Consider the following 27,808-nt stretch of genomic DNA (forward strand, 5'->3'; position numbering starts at 1 on the left):
ACGGCAACTTCTCCTTAAAAAATTGTTTTCGTTATTTGTGCTTGCTGGAAATAAAAAAAAATCAACGTGTGACCCACTTCATACTTATTCATTCTGACCTCAGTTTTTATAGTTTCATAACTATTGGCATTTATGGGGATATCCATAGGTTGAAATTACAAATTAGAATATATCCGCCCACCACTATCGGGGAATATTCTAAAAACGCACCTTCATAGCCAATTATTCTCGAACAATTCCGGCTGAACTTGAACTCTTATTGTTAAACAATTTCTGCTACCATTAATGGAATCATCATTTCTTTTCCATTGCAATTATTAAAATGCGTGTTCCGATTGCATGATAGCTCAATTATTTGATTCAAATATATTCATCGCATAAAAAACAAATTGATATTGTCGGTTGCAGAATTTTTATTTTCATTGCAGTATCACGTATTAGACACACATGAATTCTACATTACAGCAGGAATGCAAATCGAATTTACAAAATTACACTTTTAATACTGAATTTAAATAAATATTTTAAACTTACAACAATTACTATCATAGATATCATGGATACATTTGTGTTTAGATAAATTTCAGTGAATCCTAACGTTAACTGGGTTTAAGACTCTGCCAGCCATGATGGCAACATCAATTTCTTTATCGACGATGAAAAACAGAAATGGGTGGTTGACGGAGACCTCAATGGGTCTATTAAAAGGTCCAATGTGTCCTGAAAGAAGGAAGTTTGGTTACAGATTAGAAAAGTTGAAATATTTAAAAATCGGATAGACATGAAATCCCATTACATCTATATTTTTAGTAAAATATTCTGACCCTCCATTTTCAGTTATTTAAATTATAAATTTATTAAAGAATATGGGGAAAAAACATATCTTACTTTTCAATTGGTCAGCAGGTCGCGTCCTCAAATGAACGTTTATCGATTGCTCAATGTGCTTAACATAAATATCGGATTCATTGGTCATTGGACTAAAGTCAGCCCTTGATGGCTCGAACACTTCTAAAATGCCCATCTGAAAAAAATTCAAAAAAGGTATTTGTCTATATTACTTCAATTCAACATACAAACGATAGATAAAGACGGAAAAAAGAGATAAATTACCAGATAATGTCAGTTGGTAACAACTGATGCGAGTAATTTCGTCAAATTAACTTAATAGCAGCAACTTCAATTGCCAATGAATTGTTTTGCAACAATCTATTGGTCTATTTTCTCAATGTATCTTCTGCAGTGCAGAATAAGATTTAACGGGTGTTTTGTTAATGATTTGGCCGCTAAATTTTCTGATTATAAAAGGCTTACTTTGGTTCATTTTATTCTTGTTCTCATTTATTAATGCATTGCGGACAAAAAGAAGCTATCCCGCAACAGTACGCTGTCGGACCACCAACTAAACACCTCCCTGTCATCAGAGAACTAGCCTAGAATCGTTTGACACATTACTTCGGGCTAGTCCTCCCGCTCTCCCGACTTTGGGAGCTTTCAAGTCAGGGAATTCCCTTCACCAACGGGAGGGGAGGGGAAGAAAGGAGTTGTCAGTTCAGGGAACCCCGTACCATTTGATCCCTCCGCTGCTCGAATTCAATCTTCTTCGCAATAAGAAGAGCTCGAGCATAATGCCCAATACGATTCCAACTGGCAGCGCTCTTCAGCATCTCTCTGACAATGTTCTCTGGAGAGAGCCCCCCTGTATCTCCATAAAGCTGCTGACGAAAGCCGTCCTATCTCTCGCAAGGGGGAAAAGGTGTGTTCACCGTCATCCGCCACTCCGTTGCAGAACACACAATCAGGAGATGGCGCCTACCCAAACCTGTGCAGATAAAACTGAAAACATCCATGCTCGCTTGGCAGTTGGGTAAGAAAATCATTAATCTCACCGTGCGTTCGGGTCACCCACGGGTCTAAATTGTCGACGAGTCGCGTAGTCCATCTGCTCCTTGGCTCATTTTGCCAAGAAAGTTGCTACTCTTTAAGGTTCTCGCCCTTACAGCGGTAAATAGCTTTGCGCTCCTTGGCAAGGAGGGCAACGGGGATCACTCCCGAGATCACCATCACAGCCGGTTCGGAGACGGTGCGATAAGCAAACGCCACTCGCAAAGCTCCCCGCCTCAGCACTTGAGCAAGGCGCTTACGATACACCACCTTGGGCATTAGCCCATACCTTCGCGCCATAGAGCAGCGCCGACTGCGTTGCTCCCATAAGGAGACGTCTTCTAGTAAATATAGGACCCCCGACAATCGCCATTAGCCGGCTCAAGGCCGCAACTCCATCTGCAGCCTTGTCCGCTGCTGCTTTGATTTGCTCGAAGAAGCTCATCTTCGAGTCGAGCATTAAAGCAAAGAATCTAATCGCTGGTTTTGACTCTATAGTTAACTCGCCGATCGATGGCTACTTCGGTTTTTTCCAGCGCAAGGCTGAAACCGTGAGCAGTCATCCATCCGCTTACCCGGCGCATCAATATGCCAAGTCTGCTTTGCGGCCGTTCAACAGTGCGTCCGGCAACAAGTGCGGCAACGTCGTCTGCATAACCGACCAGGCGCGACTCTTCGGGCATATCGAGTCTCAGCTGACTATCATAGGAAGGGTTCCAGAGGTCCGGCCCTAGGATGGATCCCTGTGCTACTCCCGACGTGATTTCCATTCTCCTTTGGTCCTCTAACGTCTCATAGAGCAGGGAGCGATCTTTCAGATAACCCCTCAATATCCACAAGAGATAGCTTGGGACGTGAAATGAGTTTTCTAATGTACCTAGCATATCTGACTATCTTACGGAATTGAAGGCATTTCTGACATCAGGCGGTCTGAGGAGCACTATCCGTCGAGATCCGCTTCTGCGTGCCTTGGCTCGATGAACCGCTTCCATAATAGCATCCACTATGGATCTCCCTGTTCTCAACCCGAATTGCCTTGGGGGTAAGTCCCCGACAGCGCAAATCGCTCCAGCGAGTCTACTCCTGATGAGCTTTCGCGGCCGCGTCAAGCATATATAGTGGTCGGTATGCAGGCGGGAGCTCCGGGTCTCCTTTACTCTTGCTGATCAGCGTGAGTCTGGCCACTTTCCAGCGACAGCGAAAAATGCCCTCCTCCAAGCAAGCGTTAAACGCTTCAAGCATCAATTCTGGCCGTTGGCGGAACATCAGTTTGTAAACTTCCGCCGGGGTGCCATCAGGGTCTGGCGCCTTCTTGTTTTTCATAGTGAAAATCGCTTCTCCGAGCTCTCTCATTGTGAAAAGGGTGCAATTCTTGACGCTTTCCGCGCTATTGGATGTCTGGGGAACAATGCCCGCAGAATGCGGTCCATCTGGTCGGTACTTAGTATGCAGGGCGTCCGCAGAGCCCCGATTTTCCGGGTGACAAGCTTATAGCCAGTCCCCACGGGTTCACCTCGTTGACAAGGTTCTGTCAGTGGCAAAGCGCTGCGGAGTCTCCTTTTTGCTGATCTATACTGTGCTCTTATGGCACATGCGTCCTCGTTAGCGTGCAAACGTTGTGCCAAACGGCGGAGCTGATGACGCTTCTTCCGTAGGTCGGCAATTTTTGCCGTCCATCAGTACATAGAAGGCTTGTCATACCTGGGGCCCCTCCGGCACTTCATCACTAAATTTACGACGGTGTCAGCTGCTACCACCCCCCAGAGCGCCCTTCAGTGCGGCCCTGCCTGCTCCAAGAGCTTCGATCAACTTTCCGATGTTCACCCTCGCGACACTCCAACGGTAGGAGGAGCGTCGCGTTGGTGCTACAGGCAAGTAGTGTCAACCATTTCGAACGTGATGTACTGGTGATCATTTGCCGAGAAGTCTTCTAGGACTCGTCATCCGTCCACCGATGATGCCAGAGATTCCGACGCATAAGTGTTGCCAGGGATGCTTCCTTCACAGCCTGGGCGTGGATCCGGTGTTCAAAACTACGAGCCTGGTTCTCGCCGCCATTTCCAGAATCCGTTTCCCTCTGGAGTCTGACTGAGGCATGCTCCATTCAAGGGCCCTGGCATTAAAATCACCGCCTACCAGGATTTCTCCTCCGTGCTCGAAACGGCGTCCTCCGGAGCATCAAGCCGGCGCCGAAAGTCCGACATCGTCTCGTTCGGCGTCAGGTAAAAACGTCATCCCTAAACACCGGATCCAGACAAACCCGTTCCCTCGGCCTTCGGCAAGAACACGAAGTCGAACGTCCTCCCAAAGCCAGATGGCAGCGGTGCCCGATAAGTCGAAATGCTATGGGGACGGGTCTTTGTTTCGGTATTGCTCGCTAATTAGCACTAGATCAGCATTTTCTTCCGCAGCGAACTGCGCTAGCAACTGGTGAGCGGTTGCATTCCGGTGCATGTTAATTTCTAGAATGCGGATCGTGCCGTTCGCACCCTAGCCTTTTCCAAATCCGCCCTGAAGATTGGACACCATCCCGAGCGCGCACTATGTGTGATGCTCTCACCAGACGCACCACAATCTCTGCAGAGAAGGCAACTCTCGCTTTCATTGCAGGTCTTCGCTTGATGGCCTACTTGGCCGCATCTCCGGCATGCTGTCCTCCTGTCCGGTCCCTTGCAAGCTGCTGACGTGTGTACATAGTCCAGGCACCTGTAGCATTGATTACCTCTTGACATTCACACTTTATCGCCTCCTCTACTTCGACCTTTTCTGTGAGGCAGTCAAGATCCCGAATTTCTGGAGAGCACATGGGCTTCTCCCCCCTATTGTTAGTGGTCTTTGGGCCCAGTTCGACGAGAACTCCGCCACTCCTCATTTTCCGTATGGAAGACACTTCTGCTCCGTTGTCGTCAGGTTTCATCCTGTAGCGGATTTCACTAAGGACTTCCGCAAATGTCTTGCCTTCTGTCGGCTTAATGAGCCTCCTTCTTCGTTTCCTCCTTTTTTCTGCTCCTGGCTTTTGGTTTGTAGCCTCCTTGTCTTTAGACAGGCGTGTCTCTGACGGCGTAGTTAGTTGTTTCCTTTTTTCCGTCTTCGCCTTCTTTTTTTGGGCCCTGGAAATTACTTCAATAAAGTTTCCTTCAAGCACGTCGTCCTCTTTCCACCTTTTCCCCAGTTCGCTTTGTAGTGGGTTATCTGCGGTCCGTTTGATGCAAGCAGCGTTCTCAGCGGGGAGTGCGGCTGTCTCTCTTCTCCAATCGTCTTCCGATGCTCTCCACGTTCGCCTATAAAAGGAGGTGCGGTCCAATAGTTTCTCCAATTCAGTTAGCTCGTTTTTGCTGATGTTCCTCTGGAGGAACGTTGCCGACCGCATACGCTTCGCCACTGCTGCGCATTTCCTGATGAGCCTTTCCTCTTCGGCTCTAGCTAGGACGGTTGACTGCACTTCTACTCGGTTTGTGTCCGAATCCATCTGCGTAATTCACGGACGGATAAGCGCTAGCTCGGGGCAACGCGGTCTACTAACACCGGTTTAATGCACACTACCCGACCAGGGTCCCGAAAGGGCCGGCTCCTGATGCACGTTACAACTACCACCTTGGCAGAGCTACGCTCCCATCACCCCGTTGACGTCGACGGCTCCGGAGACTTCCAGTGTGTCCCGACGTGTACCGGTCATTCGCGGATTGCTCTTCACCGAGAAGCTTTATCGAGGCTACTACCTAGGACGCAGGTATACTGCCAGCTAGGGGGTCAGAACTACTTACTCGGGCACCTCGGGGACGTCACACCCCGTATCGTAAGCGGCCCTTTAAAGGTCGATAGCGACTCCTGAGGTCTATGAGGATTAAGATCAAAGAAGGTGACTTTTCTCGTCTATTTCTTGAGCTGCTTCCCAAACCTTATAAGCCCCTTGGAGACTCATGCGGTGAGTTTGTTGGATACATTGTTGAAGATAATAAAGAGAGTTACTACGACAGACTGCTACCCATCGTCGACAACAGGAACGACCGTGAGGCGGTTGCAATTAGTATAACAATGAACGACGTTGTGATTTCTGACGGGTACTTCGCCATATGCAGTAAACCATTGCCAGGCATTTTCTCGAAAAATACATTTGTTGTAAAATGATTTTTCAGCCTTCGTTAATTGATTAAAAACTGAAGAACATTGAGTTCGTGCAGGTCGATAAGTGTAATGTTTACAACCAATGTCGATGAAAATATTAATCAACGGGGGTCCTCTAGTTTGTTCATCATTAAATAGTCCTTTCATGCGTTAATTGCTGTTGCCTAACTCAAGAGTAAATTAAAAATGTATTTAATTTGAAATTGATTCAGAGAAAGAAAAATTGAATATCTGAGTATCTACTCTGCATTCATTTTGCAAAATAAAATGGTAAACTTATAAAATACAAAAGAAAATCCAAAGTCGTACAAAATATGCAGTATCAAGTGCTGAGCAAATATACAAGCAGAATAATTACTTGACCGTAAAGGTCAAGATCCAAGAAGCAACCTTTACCATGCTTCGATGCATTCGACACAGTTCAAGAACTCAGTGTGAACTAATTTTAATTCAGTGATTAAGATTTGAATCTGATTTTGGTCAATGACTCTTCAGATTTGAGTCAGATTCTCGGGAACATTTTTCAAGCTTTTCTTTATTCGCATTGTGGTGATGATAAAAACAAAGCACTGGGCTTCACAGCAAGTGGCTTCCATTTGATTCAGATTGAGAAATCTATGTAAGGTTTAACTTAAACTTGTCAGATTTAAGGTAAAATTGGGAGTTAAGATGAATATATTAATTAATTACATCTAGTCACCATTGGCTAATGAATAACATTTTTCTTTTCTACTAACAACCCATGTAGAATCTTCCGTCAGTATATAGGACCAAAAGTCCACTTCGGAACCATCCCAGCATTGCCGTTATATCCTATTTCAAAAGACCGCAGGGTCAGTGCGCACGGATTCACCCTACTTCTCTGGTAGAGAGATTAAGTGCCTAGGGGAAATAAAATGATCAAACGACCATCCTGAGTGGCCGAAGACGACCTAGAGGGAAGAAGTATCCCAGAAACCTAGAAAGCTGGTGAAATTGACCGTGAAGGTTCGCCCGCAAAGACTGAAGCTCCATCGAAACGCAATGGCGCCATCCGTCAATCTTACAGTACATTCGCGAACATAAACATTCATTACAATATCCTTATTGGTGGTAGGGTAGGTAGGCAGGTATCAGCGGCCGCTCCGAGGAGTCCGATTAGCGCTGTGGTGCGCTGTTTTGATGCCACAAACTCCTGAGACCGTGACTTCTGTGATGAGAGCAGGGAGGCAGAGTCTAGCCGAATCATATCTTCAGAGCCAGCCCATAGCATTCACGGAGGAAAGCAGCTTTCCACCCTGCAGCTAGAAATCTCACTGAGGTCCCTAAAGAATGGTTTACCCAGTGTCCGTAGCCTGACTCTAGCTAGAGCTGGGTAATCGTAGAGGAAGTGCCTGAGGCTTTCCCCCTTTCCTGCAGCTTCGGCAATGCAAATTGACGGGCATGCGGAGTCTGCCGGCATGGTCCCCTCTGGGCTAGTGCCCCGTGCAGACCGCCGTAATCTTGTATGCATTTGCACATCGATGGCACAGGAGCTTTCGTGATCGGGCTTTTTTTCAGATTTTTGGGTTGGGTAGTTTCTGAGAATGGGTCCCTTAAAGAAATGATCACTTTCGACCCGCCGCATATAGGCCACAGATTCGACTGGTGAAGCGGCGATATGGGCTTGCGGTCGACAGGCAATGCACTGCAAGTCAGGCAGCCAGTGCCTTTGTGTGGGCGAAAATAAGTGGGTATATGTACACAGCTGCTACGCCCCACCAAGTATGACACTGTCTGAATTCGAGGAAAAGCTTGATAACCTTGTGCTCGACACAAGGGGACGAAGTCCAAAGGTGATTGCTGGTGATTTCAACGCTTGGGCCCTTGAGTGGGGTAGCAGAGAATCAAATGCAAGGGCGCGCAGTTTATCAGAAGCTTTTACGCAGATGGACATAGTTTTGTCTAACGAAGGTGCTGCAAACACTTTTCAGAAGAGGGGGTCAGGTTCGGTTGTAAACCTGACCTTTGTCAGCCCTGCGCTTTCACGTGGTATGTCCTGGTGCGCCCGCGAACGCTACACTCAGCAACCACCAGGCAATCTTCGTTGAGACATGTGTCGAGCCACACGGCAAAGACCTATCCGACCCGGAGCCGAGAAAGATTTCAGGCTGGTCTGAAAAAGCTTTGGGTTAGCAGACCTTCATAGAAGTGTGGTTAGGTAAAGCTGATAAAGCAGGTGCCTCTACGGAAAGAGCCGTGCGTGTCGCCCAATGCTTCACCAAAGCGTGTAATGCGTCCATGCCGAGGAGGTGTCTATTCCCCAGTAGAAGACCAAACTACTGGTAGAATGGTGTACTGGCCAGCCTTCGATCAGCCTACCACCGAGGCAGAACAGCGGCTCAGAGGGCGGTAGGTAGAGTCGGTCGGGGGGGGTGGGGGGGGGGGGGGGGGCTATAAGGCAGCCCGCAAAACCCTCAAGCTCGCCATCCAGCGAAGCAAGAGGAAATGCTTTAAGAAGCTCTGCTCAGAAGTGGACGTAAACTTGTGGGGGAGTGCTTATAGAATCGTTATGGGACGATTCAGAGACCGTTCATCTCTGCAGATTACGTGTCCGACCCTCTTGCTGAAAATCATCCAGGGGTTATTCCCTCAGCAAGAGGAGGGTATCGACACATTCTAACCAACTCTGAATGTGACGGCAATTCCACCAGTCATCAAAGATGAGCTACTGCAGTCGAATAGGCGACAGCAAAGCCCCGGGTCTCAACGGCATACCGAATAAGGCCCTTAAACTTGTCGTCAAATGTAGACCGGATATGTTCGCGGAGCTGCTCGAAACGTGCATGTCGGAGGGTATCTTTCCTCCACCATGGAAGCGGCAGAAGTTGGTGCTGCTGCCTTTGGCTGGCAAACCTCCAGGGGAACCGTCCTCCTATAGACCCATATGCCTTCTAGACCCTAGGGGGAAAATGCTGGAGCGGGTCTGCGGAACATCATATATAATGATGTACTTAACCTTTCGGTTCCGGAGGAGGCCACGGTGTTTGGTTACGCCGACGATATAGCGCTGGTTTTGGTAGCAAAGCATCTCGAGGATGCTGAGTTGAATTCAGGGGAAGCAATCAGTGTTGTTAAAGTTTGGTTGGAGAGTGCTGGACTGGCACTCGCGGAGGAAAAGACGAAAACGGTCCGGAGAAATTACGCCTGAATTAGAATCGGGAATCGTATCATCACTTCCAAGCCACTCATCAAATACTTGGGGGTGATGATAGACGGAAAACTCAATTTTAAGCAGCACACAGAGCATACTTGCGAGAAAGTATATACCACGAGTATCACTCTGGCAAGGATGATGCCGAACGACCCCTGCATACTTGTAGGCTGCTCATAGCCAGGGTGGTGAGTTTCTATTATACTGTATGCAGTTTGGGGAAAGGCACTGTTTACAGAAGAACAAGGGTTTGTTCTGCCTTCAGAACCGTCTCAGATGATGCAGCGTTCGTCATCTCAGGAATGATACCGATTGACATCCTGGCAACCAAAATGATGAACATTTATAATACTGGGTTCTTTTCCTTATCGCAGATGAAAAAAACAAAGGGGAGAGATCCCTAAGCAGATGGCAACAGCGATGGGAACAGTCAGAAAAGGGCCTTTGGACTTGTAGGTTGATCAATTCCATCGGGGAGTGGCTGGAGACAAATTATAATTTAACCCAGTTTCTCACTGGCTATGGAGGATACCGTCATTACCTCCACAGGTTTAAATTGGACACATCACCTAATTGTTCAAACTGCGACGGAGACCCAGAGGAACTAGCGCACGTATTCTTCCAATGCCCAAGGTTCGTGGAAGACAGGAGGAACCTAGAGGAAACTCTAGATGAAGTGCTATCACCGGGAAATTTTGTCCGCAGAATGGTAGTTTGCCAGGAAGACTGACTGGGAGAAACCTAGCTAAAGTAAGTTAACTCCACCCCGTGATGTAACGCCGAAAGGTGGTTCCACGGGGTAGGGGGGGGCCGAAAAATTTATTGTGACTTCGTCACTTATCCAAAAAGGGTAAAGTTGCGCCTTTGCTATTGACGAAAGATAATTTTAAGATTTCTGTGCTATGGCGTCTAGAGGTCCCAGACTAGCTAAGTTACTAGAACAAGGGATTCGTAATCTCAGGGTTATTGAAGCAAATGAACTTGCAATTAATAACAATTAATTGGCTGCAACTTTGATTTCACTGTACACGAATTATGAAGAGAAAAAAAAATATTTGTAGGTAATTGCCTTGGGAAAATAAAGATTTAAATTAGATAAATCTCGCAACGGGAGTCGAATCGATTAAAAAGTTGATGCCTATCATTGAACCATAAATACGGTCCATTATTCCTACGAATCCAGGTTAATTTTGGAACCGGAACCATTATAGCTGCGTGTGCCGGTACCAACAATAAAATAACAAATGACCAATGATTTCAATTGAAGATCTTATCTTGCACTAAAGATATTTTCCATGTCTATATTCACAGAGCATAGTACTACCGTCTTTTCGCATGAGTAACTCTTGCCGTGAAAAATTACTAATAAAACTGTTGAGACAACCAATTTTTTGTATCTCTCCAGATTGCAAACCTGAATCTTTCAATTGGTCAGCTACCTACGAGTATGCTTATCTAAAAACACATGCATGCACTGTACTTACATTCTGAAGATCGTTGGTCAAAAAGATATTGCCTTTCAATTTGAAGTCCGGAACTATCGCCTGCACCCAGCGTGGCTTCATTTCCTGTCGAATCACTCGCAGACTGGGTGCCAGTTTCAATGCTTCCAACAAAAAATCAAGTCCGAATTCATAATCTGGGATCATAATTAAAAGATCGTAGTCTGGAGTGTCCAGCTCAAGTTCAAGAACGGACGATCTAATGCTTTGGATGTAGTTGAAACGCAAGATCGAGTTGAAGACCTTGTAGCGAGCTTGAATGGTCTCCTGCGCGTTCAGATAGAATACATGGTAAATCTCCTTTTTGTTTATAACGGCATTTTTAGGTTGATAGAAACTATTGATACCATCATCGTTACCGTCGACCGGAACGAAATGAAAACTGGGGATTTGGGGCTGAATTGGTGTAACGGTTATTGTAAACGTTGGGTCTTCAAATACGATTGGAAATTGTCGCTTGAAACGACCTTCCCTCCGCACTATTTTGTGATTGCTGGAAGGTCGTTTTCGTCGCCTCGGTGGGAATATCACGTTGCTGGGATCAATGGTGCTTAATATTCTGGTTGCATCACGGGTTGTTGATTCAAGAGTAGTTGGGGAATCTGTTGTCATAGTTGTTGAATCCTGGGAGGAGGTTGTTGATAAATCTGTTGTTGGGTCTTCGGTATTCATGGTTGAAGTTTCCGTAGGTTCAGTTGATTCGACTGGGGTTGTTTTGGATTCACTTGGCATTGCTTCAGTAGTAGTTGGTAGTGAACCACTAGTTTCTTGTGGTTCGTTTGTGCTAGATTCAGTCAAGATAGTCGTTGTTTCGGGGTTCGGTTCCGTAGTCGGTGATTTTGGGATCATGGTTGTTTGCTGCGTTGTTGTTTCTGGAGTTACTGTTGATGATTTCGCAGTCGTTGGTTCCGAAGTTACTACTGGTGTCGTTGATTTTGGGGTTGTCGTAGGGTTTGATGATGAGGAATCTGGCATTATCGAAGATGTGGTCGCTGTCGGGGCGGCTGATGATGTTGTTGATTCCGGCTCTGCTGAGGATGATGCTGTTGATTCAGGTTCTGCTGAGGATGATGTTGTGGATTCCGGCGTTACTGTTGATGACGTTGTTGATTCCGGCGTCACCGTTGATGACGTTGTTGATTCCGGGGTTGCTGTTGTTGATTCTGTAGTTGATGATTGCGTGCTTGATGTAATTGATTCTGTAGTTGATGATTGCGTGCTTGATGTAGTTGATTCTGTAGTTGATGTGCTTGATTCTGTTGTAGGAGATGCCGAAGTTGTTTGCGATGCCCCGTCATTGAAGGGATGCGTATCCATTTCCAAGCTGTACCCATAAAATTCCAAAATATCCTCGTATTGCATAGTGATTGTGACGTTGTCTTTGCTCAAACTGAGGCCAGTTAATGGGTTCTCTTCGTTGAAGAAATATTTCTGTAAAATCAAATTTATGATTGTTATCAAATGGAAATCTTTGAATTAACAAAAAGTAAATTGAGCAGTTTATCATAAGGGAGAAAGTATTCAGTGCATTTACTAACGCTATCTAGCGATAGGTAAAAAGCCTGGAATATAAATAGCTAAGAGGTCTAGCATTGTTGTTAACTGATATTATGACCTATTGTTGTTAATTTTAGAGTAAAACGGAATGAATACCGTAAGCTATGGGAGCCAAAGTATCGCCTGAATACGGGCTCCGTCTTTACTTGGCTGTTAAAATCCCCAAGTATGATTTTGATATCATATCTGGGACAGGCTTCGAGGGTTCGTTCTACTGCCTTGTAGAAGGTATCCTTCTCCGACTCTGCAGTCTCCCCTGGAGGGGCGTGAATGTTAATGAGGCTTATATTTCTGAATTTGCCTCGCAGACGCAGAGTGTATAGCCTTTCGCTTATATTTTCAATGCCGATAACAGCAGGTTTCATTTTTTGGCTGACCAAGAAACCTCCGAGCACATGGTTTACTGGATGGCCGCTATAATATATGGTGTGGCGACTCTTCTCCAGAAAACCGGTCCCTGTCCAACGCATGTCCTGCAATGCTGTTACATCAGCCCTATATTGGGACAGGGTATTGGCTAGCTGCTGGCAGCTCCATCTCTGCACAGGGAGCGCACGTTCCATGAGAAAATGCGCAAATCGTTATTCCTTTTTCGTTTCCGGGTTTTTCGTTGTATTATCCGTCCAGTCCGAGGCTCCTGTTGTGGCTTCGTAACGTTAGTTTTCCGTGTTGGGTTGTCAGCCCTGCCCAACCCCCAACCAGGAGGTCCAGTTGGAACAATTTGTCCCGTTTTTAGGCGCAGGAGACTCACCTTCATCCTTCTACCTCTACAGCTTTTCGTTAAGAAAGAGCTCCCAGCGGTCACCACGTGGAGGTGGAGATAGGGTTTGGTAGTAGAGCTGTTAGTGTTGGTTCAGCAGGCGTTTCCCAGGTTTTACGCTCCAACGTGGGAACCAATCTCCCTTTCGCCCTGGGACCTATACTACCCTTTGACCACTGGTTATAGTGTATGTATTAACTATAGTATGTCAAGGAATCGTCAGAATTCCCTTTTTCCAAATATTTCAACTTGGCATTTGGTATTAAGTATTCTCCCAGGTGCCTCGTCCTACTTTCACAAATACCAGACACTGTCCCAGAACATGTATGAACATTTCATCGCACAGAACCTGCAGACATTGTCCGTAGATATCCCTAACTTCCCTAGGTGATAGTTTGGCAGTGACCAGTGAATATTCTTACTAAAATCCGGAAGTTATTTTTGGTGGGTTTTAAACATTCCCTTGTGCGCTTGAGTTCGTATCCCTCTATAAGCGCCCTGAACTGCTCCATTCCTGGTTAGTTCGCCCAGTATAGCTCCCTCAGCCCTTCTTTTCCATTTTTTAATGTCATAGCCAAGAACCAGTTTCAGATTTCACAGAAGAGTTCTGGTCCGAGTAGAGGCAGGAAGGGCCTGGCCAGTTCGCCCGCTGCATCATTGCCTTCCAATCCAACATGGTCTCGAATCCAGAGAATCCAGTCCTTATTGTGCGAGCGTGTTCAGTCTCTCAAGGCATCCCTATACGAATTTGGAGTTTGGGCCGGACCTCTGGAGCGCTTTCTACGATAGTCTGGATGGATGAATGCTCTTGGTTTCAGCCTTGCACGGTTTATCACGCTGTCTCCGAACCTGCCGTGGTGGTGATCGCGGAAGTAATCCCCGTTGCCCCCCTTGCTAAGGAGCGAGATAGCTTTACGCTCCTTAGCAAGCGTGAAAGCGAGAACTTAAGATAGGTGGTTGCCCGTGAAGAACGTCAACGCACACTTACCGAGTGGCAACTCTCTTGCCAAAATGAGCCAAGGGGCAGATGGACTGCGCGGCTCATCGACAGTTTAGAGCCGTGGCTGAACCGGACGCACCCTTGAGATTGATGATTTCCTTACCCAACTTCTAAGCGGGCATGGAAGTTTTCAGTCTTACCTGCACATGGTTGGGAAGGCGCGATCTCCTGATTGTGTGTTCTAGAATGGAATGGCGCACGACGCTGAAGACACCTTTTTCTCTTGCAAGAGTTGGGATGGTTTTCGTCAGTAGCTTTATGCAGACACAGGGGAGCTCTCTCCAGACAACATTGTCAGAAAGATGATGAAGAGCACTAGCAGCTGGAATCATACTGCGCATGTTTGGGCTCTTCTTATTGCGAAGAAGATTGAACTCGACCAGCAGAGGGACCTGTTGGTTAAAGGGATTCCCTGCTTTGAAGGCTCCCCAAGCCGGGAGAGCGGGAGGGCTAGTCGGAAGTGACAGGGATGTGTTTAGTTGGTAGTTCGACAGTATACTGTTGCGGGAGTCCAACATGCTGTGCGTAAACGCATTCAAATATCCTACTCCCAAAATAAAGAATCTTTCAGCTTTTAGAATAATCGATATCATGACCATAAAACACTTTCTAGAAATTTGGTCGCAGCGGTCACACATTAAAAAGTAGAACTTCTTTGATAATCTGACTATTTTGGTTTGACTTCCTGACAACATATTTCTGGGATATCCAAAACATTTCTCTGGGCAGAAAGTATGCTAACAGGTTTTTTTCCCATGAAAGAGTCTGAACTAAATCCATTATTGGAAATTCAAAAATTGAATTTTTATTAATCTCTTTCATTTGGTATTTCCGACACGATATGTTAATTAAGTCGATTGGAAAATTTTTGATTAAAAAACAAAATCATAAATAAGAAATTATTTCCTTACTCTTAAACGTCTGTGAATATCTCGATAGCCGATTCTCAATAAATCCCGATCCCATGGTAATTTAAGGACGTTATAAATCTCCGTTGCACCAGCACCTTGCGATCCTTCATACAATGCAATTAAAACACTAGCCAGAGACGTTGGCGAAAATGCAAAATTATTTCTATTCGCGATTGAATGCTGTCGCAAAATTTTATAAGATAGATCATTCGTTATATCCACCATCACATCTACAGCCGTTATTTTTGGTAATTCCCGACCGAAATTGGGCGGAATTTCACTTTGATATCCATAATCGATAAAATTCGAATAAACTGGAGATAAAATTATGGATAGAGTTAATAAAAACCGATTCATTCTCGAAATTTATAAGTGGCTAGAACGGAGCTACATATACTGGCGGAAGCAGATGTATCTGAACTTTGCGTCAGCGACTATCCGTAGTCAACGGATCACCGAATACTAAAGTTGGGTATCATTTTACAAACAGTTTTTACCTTTCAGGTGTACAATGTATCTACATTGATTCAATGATGACCAGCGTGTCGGATTTTTTTATTTGCTTTTCTTACAGCCTCTTGCTCAAAGAAGCGTACCTTGGGTGATCTTTTCGATTGGAAGCCCATGAACAGTTCATGAGCATGACCAAAAGTAGCTATTTTGATTTTAGCATAAAATTATAGGGGAGAATGGCGTTTATTCTTTCTGTATGTAGTCATATTTATTATACAGATCTATTGGGGATATGTAGCGGGGGCGCCGTTTTCGTAATCAGTAAGTTCGTCGACGTTAGTATGCATTTCACACTAATTATTGTTGGGCCTTTTTCACACGGTTGGAAAATTAGAAAAGTTGCATTCAACCTAGAATGCACCTGTAAAAGATACATCCAATAAGGCGGCTTTTTCTTCATACCAGCTTTAAAGGATCTTCTGCCAAATCTGAACTTAAGTTCCCTCTTTACACTACTGTGTAAATCAGTAGGCTTTTGGCGACTCCTCAAAGATTTATTTTTACTAAATTTAGATTACTTATTAGAACCTAGATTTGAAAATAAAACGTGTGAATTTCACGAATGGGATACTATGCAAATGCTGTGTAATTACAGGCGAGCATGAAGAGGTGGACAACTTTAGATACAAAGATGAAGAACTGTAGAAAAAGGGGTTAATAAGCCAATTTTTTACACTTTCTGAAACGGAAACGTTGCGATGTATGAAATACGTCTCCAGTTCTCTAAAACGTGTAAATCAAATAATTTGATTCCACGAGAATTAATTGAGATTTTTTTAATTATTATCTTTGGTATGAGATTTTTGGCACTAAGATATGCTTGGCGAAGTACATTTCCTATTTTCTGGACAAATAGGAACACCTCATTCTCGTTAAGTAAATTGAAATTGAGTAGAATTATCAGTTTTTGTTCTATTGGTATTCTAGACTCATTAAAAGTTTTTTATTTAGAACCATTTTGATTGGTAGAAAAATGTGATCTTATTATATCTGATGATTGTTCATATATTTTCTTATTATAGACAATGATTCCAAAAATAATTAATTTAATTGACTTTTTGTGCTCGTTGATTATATGATAGATATTTAATTTAAATCGGATTGACTTGGATGGCACACAAAATCTCTGAAATATTTGGATCCAGGAACAAAGCTGATCTTATCGAAATAACGTCCTTCCTCGGGGTCCTTCACGCTTCCTAATCGTGTCTTCACTTGATGTGGTTTGCTGGTAGATATCACTAAGATGGCACATTTCCTTAGAATAGAAACGTTTACATCTCCGTTAATATTGAGAATTTCGAAAAAAGGAGCTTAATTTGTGATCACTACTTTTGGTAAGGGATCTGAGCTTCAAAATCGTATATAGGTTGGGGAAATTTCGATGAATCTTGGGAAAAACTTTAAAAGTTTATATCTCCCTTAATGTTGACAATTTCGTGATTTTCTTCTTAATACTTCTACAAGAGTCGACGATGATTCTGATGATCATCAATCGAAAAAATATACTAAATTGATTACAGTCGACGTATGGAACATTTTCAAGTTCTTTGCTGATCTCATTCAGTTCGCTTTTTAGAGTAAGGTTTCTAGGCTACGAGGAATCAGAAATCTTACCGACTTTTTTTGAAATCATGGCTGTTGATAGATTATCGCTACCAATATGGAACTGTCTCCTAAATTTCCCTGCACTGTTGTCCAGCTTTGTTTCTTGCTTTTCTTCTAAACTCATTTGAATAATGTCCGAATTTAGCAATTCTACAACAGCTGCCCGTTCGCTTTGTCGGTTTAACTCGATGTTCCTTTTAAGACACACATTGATTTGAAGACTATAATCAGCGCTTCACTGTAACTGGTATAGCGGCGCCGGTTTATACTGAATGCAGGCTTAGAATTCATACTGGTGCATGTGAGGCCTAGCTGAGGCCTCTAAGGCAACAAAGAGGTATGGCACCCGAATTTACAGGGCAACTCCACGCTTGAGTCCACAAGGAGCTCTGCTCGTGATTTGGGCCCAACTACAGTCACCTTGAAATTCCCAGATAATCGGGCCGATAAAACGCCTTCTTGGAATTTTCGTGAGACATATACCCTCGGAAGGGTATCCCGATTCCCGTGATACCAGATAACCTCTGTTACGTCTTTGTGGATAGAGCCAGGAGTCTCTTGCAGACTCGAGTCTTATCGCCCTATTAAGTCTCAGAGCATTCACTTACTGCATCACGACTAATAAATCAATGTGAATACAGCGTTTCCTGGGGCTGTCACTTGCAGGTTCTCCTTGGCAACTAGGTTTTTTCTCTGTCAACATGGTTACTGCCCCGTCTAGCTCCTCGCCAGCTCTGAGCAAGAGCCCAAAAGTACAGGAAGAAATGTGATTGAAATTGTACGAGAAATTCAATGAAATTATCAGAACTATGGAAAATGTCAACGAAACGAGCACTTTTCTATATTTTCCATACCTAAAATGCCTCTAACCTAGGCTGCTTATTAGCCTTTTCTTCTATTTCCTATCTCAAAAGATATATGACTGTCTGCCTCCTGTAAGTACATTTGTGTTTTCCTCTTCGTAGGACGTATGAAAAGTATATTGCACGTTGAAGGAAGGCAAGAGAATAGTACTTGCCGCTAAACCATTGCATGGTCTGAATCGAGTGTTAGCTTCGAGCAGGTCAGTCCTTCCATAATCCTTCAGTTGGCAGATTCCTGATATATCTGCCTATTTGTTTCCTATGGAATCTCCTAATGGCTGGTTGCTACTGCTGCTGATTGTCTTCCCTCAGATGTACAGTGAGGCCCGCCGCCCATCTTTCCGAGCTTGGCCTGCATAGACTCAAGGAAGCGTGTGTTGACGGAACACACTGCAATGGAACAATATTTCCGGGTGGACCTTCACGATTGCTTTCGCCAATTTTTTTTTTCTTCTTGTCTGCGACCACTTAGGATAGTCTTCTGGCAATCGACCAACAACATATCGTCATTAAAGTTTGACCCCAAAAGTTAATTTTGGCTCGAAAGATGGGAGGGGAGGAAATGGTTAATTGAGAATTCAACAATTTTAGTTGTTCATTGAGCAACAATAATACTTTTGATCTGGTCTGATGTTAAAAAAGCATACATTTATTCATAAAATACACATTCATATAAATTGTAGAAAATATATCCCTTTCCACTTGAAATTTCCATTAAAAAGGAACACATTTTATTTACTTTTTTTACATATTTAGATATCACTTTCCGCCTTGCAAGACGTCTCGAATCGTATCGAAAGCTTCTTTAAGGCACTTTATAAATTCGCTACCATTTCGCTGTCCTTTATATGATGTAACAATCGCACCACATCGATCATTCGAGATAACATACCTGGAAAAGAGTGAAAAAACAATATTTAGTAGAATAATGGAACAAGTAGCGATAGTGATATAATTCTTATTAATTAGCCGTCGATTATATTTTTAAAAAAACCGTCATATAGCGTATCAAGTCATCATCATAGCTATGGTCGGCTTTTTAATGTTAATGCGAATTGCACGACCACACCATCGGAGGTGCCCCCCTCTTCCTGCTGCGTGAGGTGACCATTCCATTTTTGAACAAGTGGTTCGCGATAGGCTTTGTTATGAAACGCTTGGAAAACATCACCTGCATAGAGCAATGTGAAAGGCGTTGAACGTTGGATGTCCTATGTGATAGTGTCCACGACAAGAACAAAGAGGAGTGAAGAGAGACATACACTTGTTTTCCACGTAGGAATTGAGCTTATTTCAAGAATTGTGATGAATACTTTATAGGTCAACTAAAGCAGTGAAATTCCTCTGTAATTGCCGCATATACTTTGTCAGCTTTTTTAAGGTTTTATGTAAAACAAAATCTTATTAAAATCAGTTTACTATCTATCTGTCTGCCTGCACCAGGTTGCAGCAGTCTGTGACAGTCTCACCCGCTAAAACCACTCGCACTTGCCCCTTCTTCCTTCCCTACGGAACCGCCGCAAATCATTACTTGCGCACTCCGCTTCTTGAAGAGTGGAACATGACATGCTCGGGGTCCTCAGGTGTGCAACCACATTCAGGCCAAAAGGGAGAATCATCCAGCTTGAATTGGTGCAGATACTTCCTGTAACCACCATGACATGACAGGAATTGCGTCAAATGGTAGGTAATCTCGCCGTGTCGTCGGGGAATCCACTCCTCCATACGGGGAATCAAAGTGTGGGTTCAGCGACTCCTCTGTGAGTCATCCAACCGTTGCTGCCGCTTTTCCAGCAACTTTTGCGTTGCCGCTTTTCGGTAGTCTGCATTCTTTTCAGGTGGATTCATTTTCCTTTTCTCGTACAGGCAGCGTGTCTCACTTGCCAGAATGTCTATCGGGATCATTCACGCACTAACACTCGCTGCGTCGCCTTTTATTGTTCTGGTGCCGTGTATAATTAGTGTGGAGCGAACCACTCCGGCCACAAGTAATCTCCGACTATATCTCCAATGCTAATGATATGCTGGTATTTGCCGCTTTCTCACAGGCATAGTCCAGGTGTCCTTTGAAATTGATTTTAGCATCAATCATCACCCCCAGATATTTGATAACCGGTTTCCAAGTGAATATTAACCGTATTCCTCTTCCTACGGTTGGTAATCAAAACCGCCTCCGTTTTTTGTTCCGCAAGATCAAGCTGAACCATCTCCAGCCACACTTTTAGGGCACTAATTGTTTCATTAGCGGTCACCTCAACGTCTTCAGGTTGTTTCGCGACTACAACCACAGCTAGTCCTCTGCGAAACCGATTATCGTGGCCTCCTTTGGCACGGGAAGGACAAGGACCCCATTGTACATCACGTTCCACAAGAAAGGATCCTACACTGACGATTGACGGTGTACTGCTTCGATCTCTTATCCGTATCGTGTCCTCTCCGAAAGGTAACTTTCGAGGAGCTTAGTCAAAAAACTAGGAACACTAGGGACACAACGAGGAGCTTAGTCAAATAACTAGGGACACCCTTTTTAGCCAGTGACCTTTTTATCCTCTCCCAGCTAACGGAATTGAACGCATTTTGGGTTCCAATGTCACCACGCACAGCATTTATTAGACAACATTACGTCTCAAGCCAGCTTCAAAACAACTTCTATGGTGTCAATCGTTGAGTGAACTTGTCGAAATCCAAATTGTCGCTACGATAGTCCCTCTTTATATTCAATGATAGGGAGCAGCCTATTGTAGATGGCCCTTTCGAGCATCTACCGTGTCGATGAGGCAATTCAGGCGGTATCATGATGGACGTCCTGGGTGCTTATTCGGCTTTGGGAGCAAAACTAATTTTTGCCTCTTCCACCGGTGGGGAAACTCCTACCATGCATGTTTCAAATACAGCGATAACCAGTCAGGTCTGCTCTATTGGGAACAGCATCCAGACCAGGTGCTTTGTTGTCACCAATTCTCCGGCAAATTTCTGGAAGTTCCTCTTAAGTTAGCGCAGGTATGGTGTAAACGTCCAATGTTTGCTTGTGTTGTTTGCGCTCTCCTTTATCCGGCGGGAAGAGCACAATCACGAAATCGAGCAGAAAATGCGGGCAGGTTAGTTGTGGTGTTCGCCCTCTTCTTCATAACCACCCTGTACACCCGAGGCTTTGATCTGTCTCTGCTTAAGCCTATCTCGAAGGTTCACATATACTTGCCGTTTCTCTTCAAAGCCTGGTCTTCCTGTAGATCGTTGACAGATCTTTCTAGCTCGAAAACATGCATTCCGCAACTCCCCGGTCTGTTCATTCCACCAATAGTTTGATCGCCTTTTTACGAGGACCCGTCGCCTCAGCATAGTAGCGTCACATGCTCTCCTTATGCGTTGTTCTACCTTTTCTGTAGCCGCACCACCGGGATTGTGGCCTCCCAATAGCATCTCCATGAATGCATCTTCTTCAAATTTTGTTGTTGTTTCTTGTTCTGGGTGTCCTTCCCATAGCCACTTTTGTCCACGTGGGTGTGGGTGTTTTTCTCCCACCTACCCCATCTGCGCATAAACATGGTTGCTGCAAAGCCACTTAAAAGGTAGATGAATCCCAACGTGATAACCAACAATATGCACGAAGGACGAAGTTGTTTGGCTATTTCAAACGTTTCTCCCAGTGCAAACTAAAGTTATATTAGGGTTAGAGTACCATTCTACTTTCTGCAAATTTTTTGAAGACTCAAATAATGCACCCTCGATACCTGGCTAATGCTGTCTAAGCAGTATTTATTAGAAAAATACTTTTACTCACCCTATACCATATCCATCCTTAACAACCGGTCCAAAGCCACCAGCTACAATACCCGGCGATGATAATGTACTCGTCGACAGGATATTATTATTAATAATTTGATAGCCTGCATCCTCAAAAATACTTGGTTTCGGAATACCGTTCAATTCAGCAACATGTCGTAATCCAAATAGATGCCTGTCAAAACCTTGTCCCATTGCCGCTTCCTTTGTCAATTGTCCGTGATATGTTGAACATTGATCGATCATTGACCGTAACTGTTGACGGTCAGGACGATCAGTTTTCGATAAAACTGCATCACAAAATGTTTTTGTTGCTATTGTACACGGTCGCATAGTTTCCGTGCGTCCATGCTTGAATGCCGCGGTACTACATGATTCGTACGTGCCAACATATTTGTCATATTGCATTTTAAAAGCTAATTGAAATGAAAGTTGGATTATTGAGTCAGGACTAACTGCGTTCTTCTTCAAGCTGCTTTTGTTTATGTCGTGGTAAATGAGGAAGTTAAGATCTAACGAATCCATGACTTGGTTGTGTGCCTTTTCTGCTTCTTTTATTGCTTCTTTCATGCGATCATCGAGTTTGAATTCGAGACGTTTAACTGAGCCATCAATATCACCTGCGGGATTAGTGTCAGGATGGACTAGTGGTGATTTGGTTGAATCTTGGTAGATTTCATTGAAGTAGCGCAACACTGCAACACCATCGCCCCATGAATGTTCGAAGTTGATTGCACTGGCACCATCCTTTCCCATGAATATGGATACGGATTTGTCAAACCACCTGAAATTGAAATAACAGTGTTTTTAAGAGATCATGGAGTTACTACTGATTGGATCATGAAGTGAATCACTTACCGGTTGCTGCTATCTCCTGCCAAGAAACTTCTAACAAGTGGAACGGGATTCGCCTCATCGTAAGAGGAGTCATCCAAACACAAGCAAAACAATGCTGAATCTACTAATTTCATAGTCTTTTCATTGCCAATATCCAGCAGATGATGCCTTACTGTCGCCCATTTGTTGCGTTCCCATGCAGTCAAGGATCCTAATGGAAATTCGTTTGCTGGTGTGTTGTCTTGGAGAACATATTTCACTCTTCCTAATATAACGTTAGGGGCTTCGATGTTTCCTGTGGGTTATCGGAAGTATTATTTACGTGATGGTTATATGCTTTGTAAAGGAATTGTCCTTAGAATGAATGGATGTCGTCGCATATTTGGGAGCTATGACAATAATCTAAAACTTCTCAACAAGGAATTGGTTGGCTTAAATGTATGAGCAGAAAGCTACTCTTATCTATAGTTCTTCTGGCAATAAATAAAAGACAAATTTATTGCCTCTCTAGTAAGGGTACTTGTGTTCACTTTGCGGCTGATGTGCGTACACTATATCCGCGCAGTACAAGGCGTTAGATGGAAAGATATAGGAAGCTACGAATATCGGAATTACTAGCACTTGATTGGTGGCCTCACTTGGAAGGGATGCAGCCCCAGTAGTGCGAGACTAACAAAAAATGTTTTTCATACCGAAAGCGGGCAGTCGTGGCCATAAGTCCGCGAATGACTTTCGACCAATCAGCCTCACCTCCTTCGTGTTGAAGAGAGCGCGTCGTAGACATCCACTTAAGGACAATTATAGAGAGAACACCTCTGGTATATGGGTATAATCCCGGATCCGAAGCCAACTTCGAGGTTGAACATAGAACTGAGAGTTAAGAAGGCTCGTATAGCCGTCTAAGCCTGCAAGAGGATCTTTGCAAAGAAATGGGGACTACGAGCGAGGATGGTTTTGTGGATATACACAGCGGTAGTACGTCCCATCCTAACGTACGGTTCTATTGCTGTGCTGAGCAAAAAGTACAATAGAACGAAGCTTAATAGGATTCAAAGAACCGCGTGTGCAGGTACTACCGGGGCTCTGCAATTCTGCCCGACAGATGATCTCAATGTACTCCTACACCTCCACAATAAATACGTTGTTGCGTACAGTGCAGTTTCATTGACCGACTTACGCGGACGGTCGCTTGCTCGCTGAGTGAAGCCTCTATATTCCTTTGTAGGTCAACATGATCCTTCTTTTCCTTCGATAATTCGAACAGCAATCCTCCTTTTTGTATTCACCTAATTCGTGTTACATTGTCACTAAGCTCATCAGCGTAGGATCAGCCTTGACCCTGCGTAAAATATCAGCATAGAACATACCTTCGTTTGCTGTTATTACCAGCGCTTCTTGACGGTTTCGTTTTGTAATCATTTTCCCTGCTTCACCTCCCGCCTTCCTTGTTTTAACCAAAGTCCAACTTGGGCTTGTCTGTCTGTCCGCCTATCACACCCGATTTACTCAGAAACCGCTGAACCGATTGTTACGCAATTTGGTGAAAACATGTGGTCTGCGTGTTCCTCTAATGCAGCGAGTGTCACCATTTTGTGTTGAATTTTAACGGGGGCCCCCATTCATGCGAGAGGAGGGTGTAAATTTTCTTTTCACAGAACATGGTCATGTGAGGTATCAAATGAAAAGGCTCAATTAGTACTTTTGAAAACTGATATTGGTTGAATAGGGGAGATAGGACCCAAAATGTGTGCCCAAAAAAATGAAACAGATCTCGTTCTCTGAACCTTCCCAACCGAAAATTACAGTGATGCAACTAAATGAAATCTAGGGTAATAGATAATTGTTTATTTAGAGTGAACATGTACGAATGGAAAGTTAAAAAGTAGAGGGGAATTGAACTTTTAACTATGTACACAGGGACTGCCATGCACTCATCATTCCTCACATAGGGAAACACAAAACCTTTTGTAGCCTGAAGCGTCTGGCTTCCATTTTCCTATCTTGTTAACTAGTTTCACCTCCTGTGTATAGTTCTTTTAAGACTAATAATATAGAGTCATGACAACTCTAGACAGTTGCGAAAAACTTGGAGATCTGCCAATTAGGAAGCCATCAATCCGTTTGCCAAATGAAGCAAAGAAAAGGTAAGAAATATGTTTTCCTTGTATAGCATTATAATAGTAAAGGACAATTATTAGAAATAAAAGGGCGCAAGGCTCCTCGTTCCCATCAAAAAGAGAAGCACCGACTCCTGAAAGAAATACACAACATTCAAACTCTTCAACTTACCATCTTTGTCTAAAACATCCACAGCATAAAAGTGTCCATTACGAATGATGAGCAAATGTCGGGATTTCTCACTTCGATAAATGCGATCCTTATCCAGCTCAGGAATGCGTGTCGCCCTGAATAGACCGCTGTACTGACTCATATCCAATGGGAACGCCTTGAACGCGTACGACACGTAAGTTGCAACTGCTTTGGGGGCTAACTTCACAATTCTCCTGTAGCGTTCATTATCGCTCTTCTTCGGATTTAAATGAAATATTTCAGGCTCTAGACATTCGTCACGTAATGACTTCATAAACCTTAATGAACTTATGATTAAATTAGTGGCTCTTATCAAGGGTGCGTTGTACTCTTTGCGCTCGTCGTTCTTCAAGATGAGCACTGGATTGTAGTTAATTGGAAGAGGAACTCGATCTCGAAGATACATATCGAACCAAGGCTCTGATATGTAGCTCGTGTGCTTGTTTTTGAGGTCTCTGTCTTTGAGCATCTTCTGCAGTTGTGGTCCTGAGCCTGTTTTGAAGCGATTCACAACATCCTCGGTTTTTCTGTAGCTTTCATCTATTAGGATTGGTTTCAAGGCAGCTAGATAGCGCTCGCAAGTCTTTTCTAGTAAAGGAATCGGCAACCGCGGCAGCGACTGTTGGAAGTGCATGGTTGGCAGTATGGAGCGTTGGAGGAACTGGTACTCCAAATCATTCTTGATGGTAGTTTTCCATCGTTTGTGCAATGAATTCGGTTGGATAACTAATTTTCGTAACGGGATGATCTTTGACCTTAGCATGGTGATTGTTTATTTTTGTATGTTCCGCTGCGCGCCTGAGATAAACCAGAAGGTGATGAGATTACATTACATTTCCACATGCTGATAACTGACCTACTTGTTCCCGACAGTACGTGCCAACAGAGCCCGGTGCAATGGTTAAATGATCACTTCCGTCACTTCAGAGTAGAATTAACACTATCACTGCACTCTAGACGACCATTGCAAAACACCTTCAATTGCTTTCTGGATTAGGACCCGATTACCGCAAACCCCAAATGTGTTATGTCGGCTGCGAGATAGTGCACTTTGAACCCTCCCAACCTGGGTACAACAAGCGTATTATTTTTAAAACAGTCAAAGTCGCCGACCGCGGGCCACAATATGACAACTCATTGGTTGTAAATACTCGGCATCAGCTGAGTGCAAGAAGCAGAAGTGAATGCGGTGAGCGTAGCTCTCGTTGAAGACATTTTTCGTTTACATTTACGTTCGCTCTCGGAAAACTTGGCACCAACATACGATAGCTTGGCAAGGCGTATAGTGACGAGCTTGGCGCGTTATTCGAAGACTAGGCGTGCTCGGAAGATACTTGTGGTCATTGTTAGAGGTTGTATAGCCCTGAAATGTCGGTAGTCGTCATTAATGTTCGCATATTGATTAGAGAATTGCTTTTTACTTTATGTTGGAGTGAAAAAGAAAACTACATAATTTGTTTATTTGTGCTTAAATGGGGGTCAAAGTACGATTTGTCATACTAATTATTATAATCTCCGCAGTTGCAGTAAAATTCATTCAATGCATAAGTTAACTTTATCACTTCACGTTGTATGAATAATAATAATCACGAATGAGTCTTCCTTCCCTATCCATCCTCCATCTAGGCTGCATTTTGATTATCTCCTTCAAGCATCTCTGACAAGGGGAGGTTGGGAAGGGGGGCCTTTCCCCCGGGCCTGGATTATAAATTCCAATGAGACAAATTATAACCTAGAAACAAGTCGGGAAACCGGAAGCTAAACGCTTAAGGTACGAAAGGTTTTGTGTCCTTAGTACGCAGCACGTAATATATGCATATATTGTATTATGTGAGAGTATCCACTTTCGGGTGATATTGACATTCATAGTCTTGAATTTGCAAAGAAGTAACAACTTTGACGTATTTTCGGTTTGGTAGTTTCTGAGAATGGCGCTTTAAAGAAATGATAATTTTGAACCCCGCGCACCCCACCTTCCCAACAAATGTCAAAACTAAGACCGGCTTCGAAAAGCACTAACAGAGACTATATTTAATGAAAAATTTTAAACCCCCCTTTTGCATATATGGGGCTCTCTGTCGACGTAGATGGGGTGATGTGAGCCTAGCTTTGCCAAGGTGGTAGTTGTGACGTATATCAGGAGCCAGCCCTTTCGGGACCCTGGTCAGGTAGTGTGCATTGACCCGGTGTTAGCAGACCCCGTTGCCTCGACCGAGCGCTGATTTGTCCGTGAATTCCGGGATCAGCTAAGCGTAGGTCAGACCACGGGGAATTGGGATAGGGGCTGTGTCCACGAAGGCACACCCGTTCCTGACTATTGCGCCCCGCTCCCTTGCACATGATGCGCTGGTGAATTTTCCATGGAGAATACGGAGAGAAAATACAAAATACACATAAACCAGTCAAAAAAATCGACGAAATAACAGGGAAAGAGGAAAAGCTGAGTGCGTTTGGATACACCACAAAAATGCATCGTTCACCGCAGCGATCAGCAAAAGAGGCAGCGAGGGCTGACATACCCGATGTAACACTGGGACTCCCAAATAAAGAGGAAGCCCTAAATTAAATTAATGTTTAGACCCTCGAAAAGGGATTTTTCAGCTTTTCCCCCATTTACGTCGCCTTCATCACAAGGCTATACACTTACCCCCAGACGCTGATACCCTCACATCTCATGATCACGAATCAGGTTCCTTTTCATCTAGTTCTATGTACTAAGCGAGAAATTAACGTTTAAACCCTCGAAAAGGGATTTTTCAGGTTTTCCCCCAATTCACGTCGCCTTCATCACAAGGCTATACACTTACCTCCAGACGCTGATACCCTCAGATCTCATGATGCTCGACTTGAAGATGAGCTTCTTCGAGCAAATCAAAGCAGCAGCGGATAGGGCCGCAGCTGGAATCGTATTGCGCATTATGTTCGGGCTCTTCTTATTGCGAAGAAGATTAAATTCGACCGGCGGAGAGATCGGACGGTAAGG

At 44.1% G+C, this 27,808-nt stretch overlaps 2 protein-coding genes across 3 annotated transcripts; both read right to left on the bottom strand.

Moving 5' to 3' along the window:
* Window positions 1–375: 375 nt before the first annotated feature.
* Window positions 376–15,373, bottom strand: LOC119660504 (nuclear pore complex protein DDB_G0274915-like). Its single transcript, XM_038069101.1, has 4 exons — window positions 14,912–15,373; window positions 10,666–12,114; window positions 889–1,024; window positions 376–720 (listed from the first exon to the last, which is right to left on the bottom strand). Exons 1-4 carry the CDS (start codon window positions 15,266–15,268, stop codon window positions 584–586), a joined length of 2,079 nt encoding a protein of 692 aa, XP_037925029.1. The 5' UTR covers window positions 15,269–15,373; the 3' UTR covers window positions 376–583.
* A 3,150-nt stretch (window positions 15,374–18,523) lies between these two features.
* LOC119659200 (carnitine O-palmitoyltransferase 2, mitochondrial) lies at window positions 18,524–26,103 on the bottom strand. Of its 2 annotated transcripts, none has more exons than XM_038067168.1 (5): window positions 25,686–26,103; window positions 24,805–25,623; window positions 22,537–22,810; window positions 21,677–22,462; window positions 18,524–18,787 (listed from the first exon to the last, which is right to left on the bottom strand). In XM_038067168.1, the coding sequence occupies exons 2-5, from the start codon at window positions 25,586–25,588 to the stop codon at window positions 18,655–18,657; spliced, it is 1,977 nt and encodes a 658-aa protein (XP_037923096.1). In that variant the 5' UTR covers window positions 25,589–25,623; window positions 25,686–26,103; the 3' UTR covers window positions 18,524–18,654. The 2 variants fall into 2 exon arrangements, with proteins under 2 accessions (XP_037923096.1, XP_037923095.1); XM_038067167.1 differs by having other exon boundaries at window positions 25,682–26,103.
* Window positions 26,104–27,808: the final 1,705 nt, after the last annotated feature.

Source organism: Hermetia illucens, chromosome 6, assembly GCF_905115235.1.
Source record: "Hermetia illucens chromosome 6, iHerIll2.2.curated.20191125, whole genome shotgun sequence".
In the NCBI taxonomy this organism is placed as follows: Eukaryota; Metazoa; Arthropoda; class Insecta; order Diptera; family Stratiomyidae; genus Hermetia; species Hermetia illucens.

Excerpts from the sequence above, each read along its gene's own strand:
- LOC119660504 (XM_038069101.1), bottom strand. The coding sequence starts at position 15,268 with ATGAATCGGTTTTTATTAACTCTATCCATAATTTTATCTCCAGTTTAT. Across the intron at positions 12,115-14,911 it reads ATATTCACAGACGTTTAAGA|AAATATTTCTTCAACGAAGA; the intron begins GTAAGGAAATAA and ends TTGATTTTACAG. Across the intron at positions 1,025-10,665 it reads TGACCAACGATCTTCAGAAT|ATGGGCATTTTAGAAGTGTT; the intron begins GTAAGTACAGTG and ends AATTTTTTTCAG.
- LOC119659200 (XM_038067168.1), bottom strand. The coding sequence starts at position 25,588 with ATGCTAAGGTCAAAGATCATCCCGTTACGAAAATTAGTTATCCAACCG. Across the intron at positions 22,811-24,804 it reads GGATGTTTTAGACAAAGATG|GAAACATCGAAGCCCCTAAC; the intron begins GTAAGTTGAAGA and ends GATAACCCACAG. Across the intron at positions 18,788-21,676 it reads AAGGATGGATATGGTATAGG|GTATGTTATCTCGAATGATC; the intron begins GTGAGTAAAAGT and ends ACTCTTTTCCAG.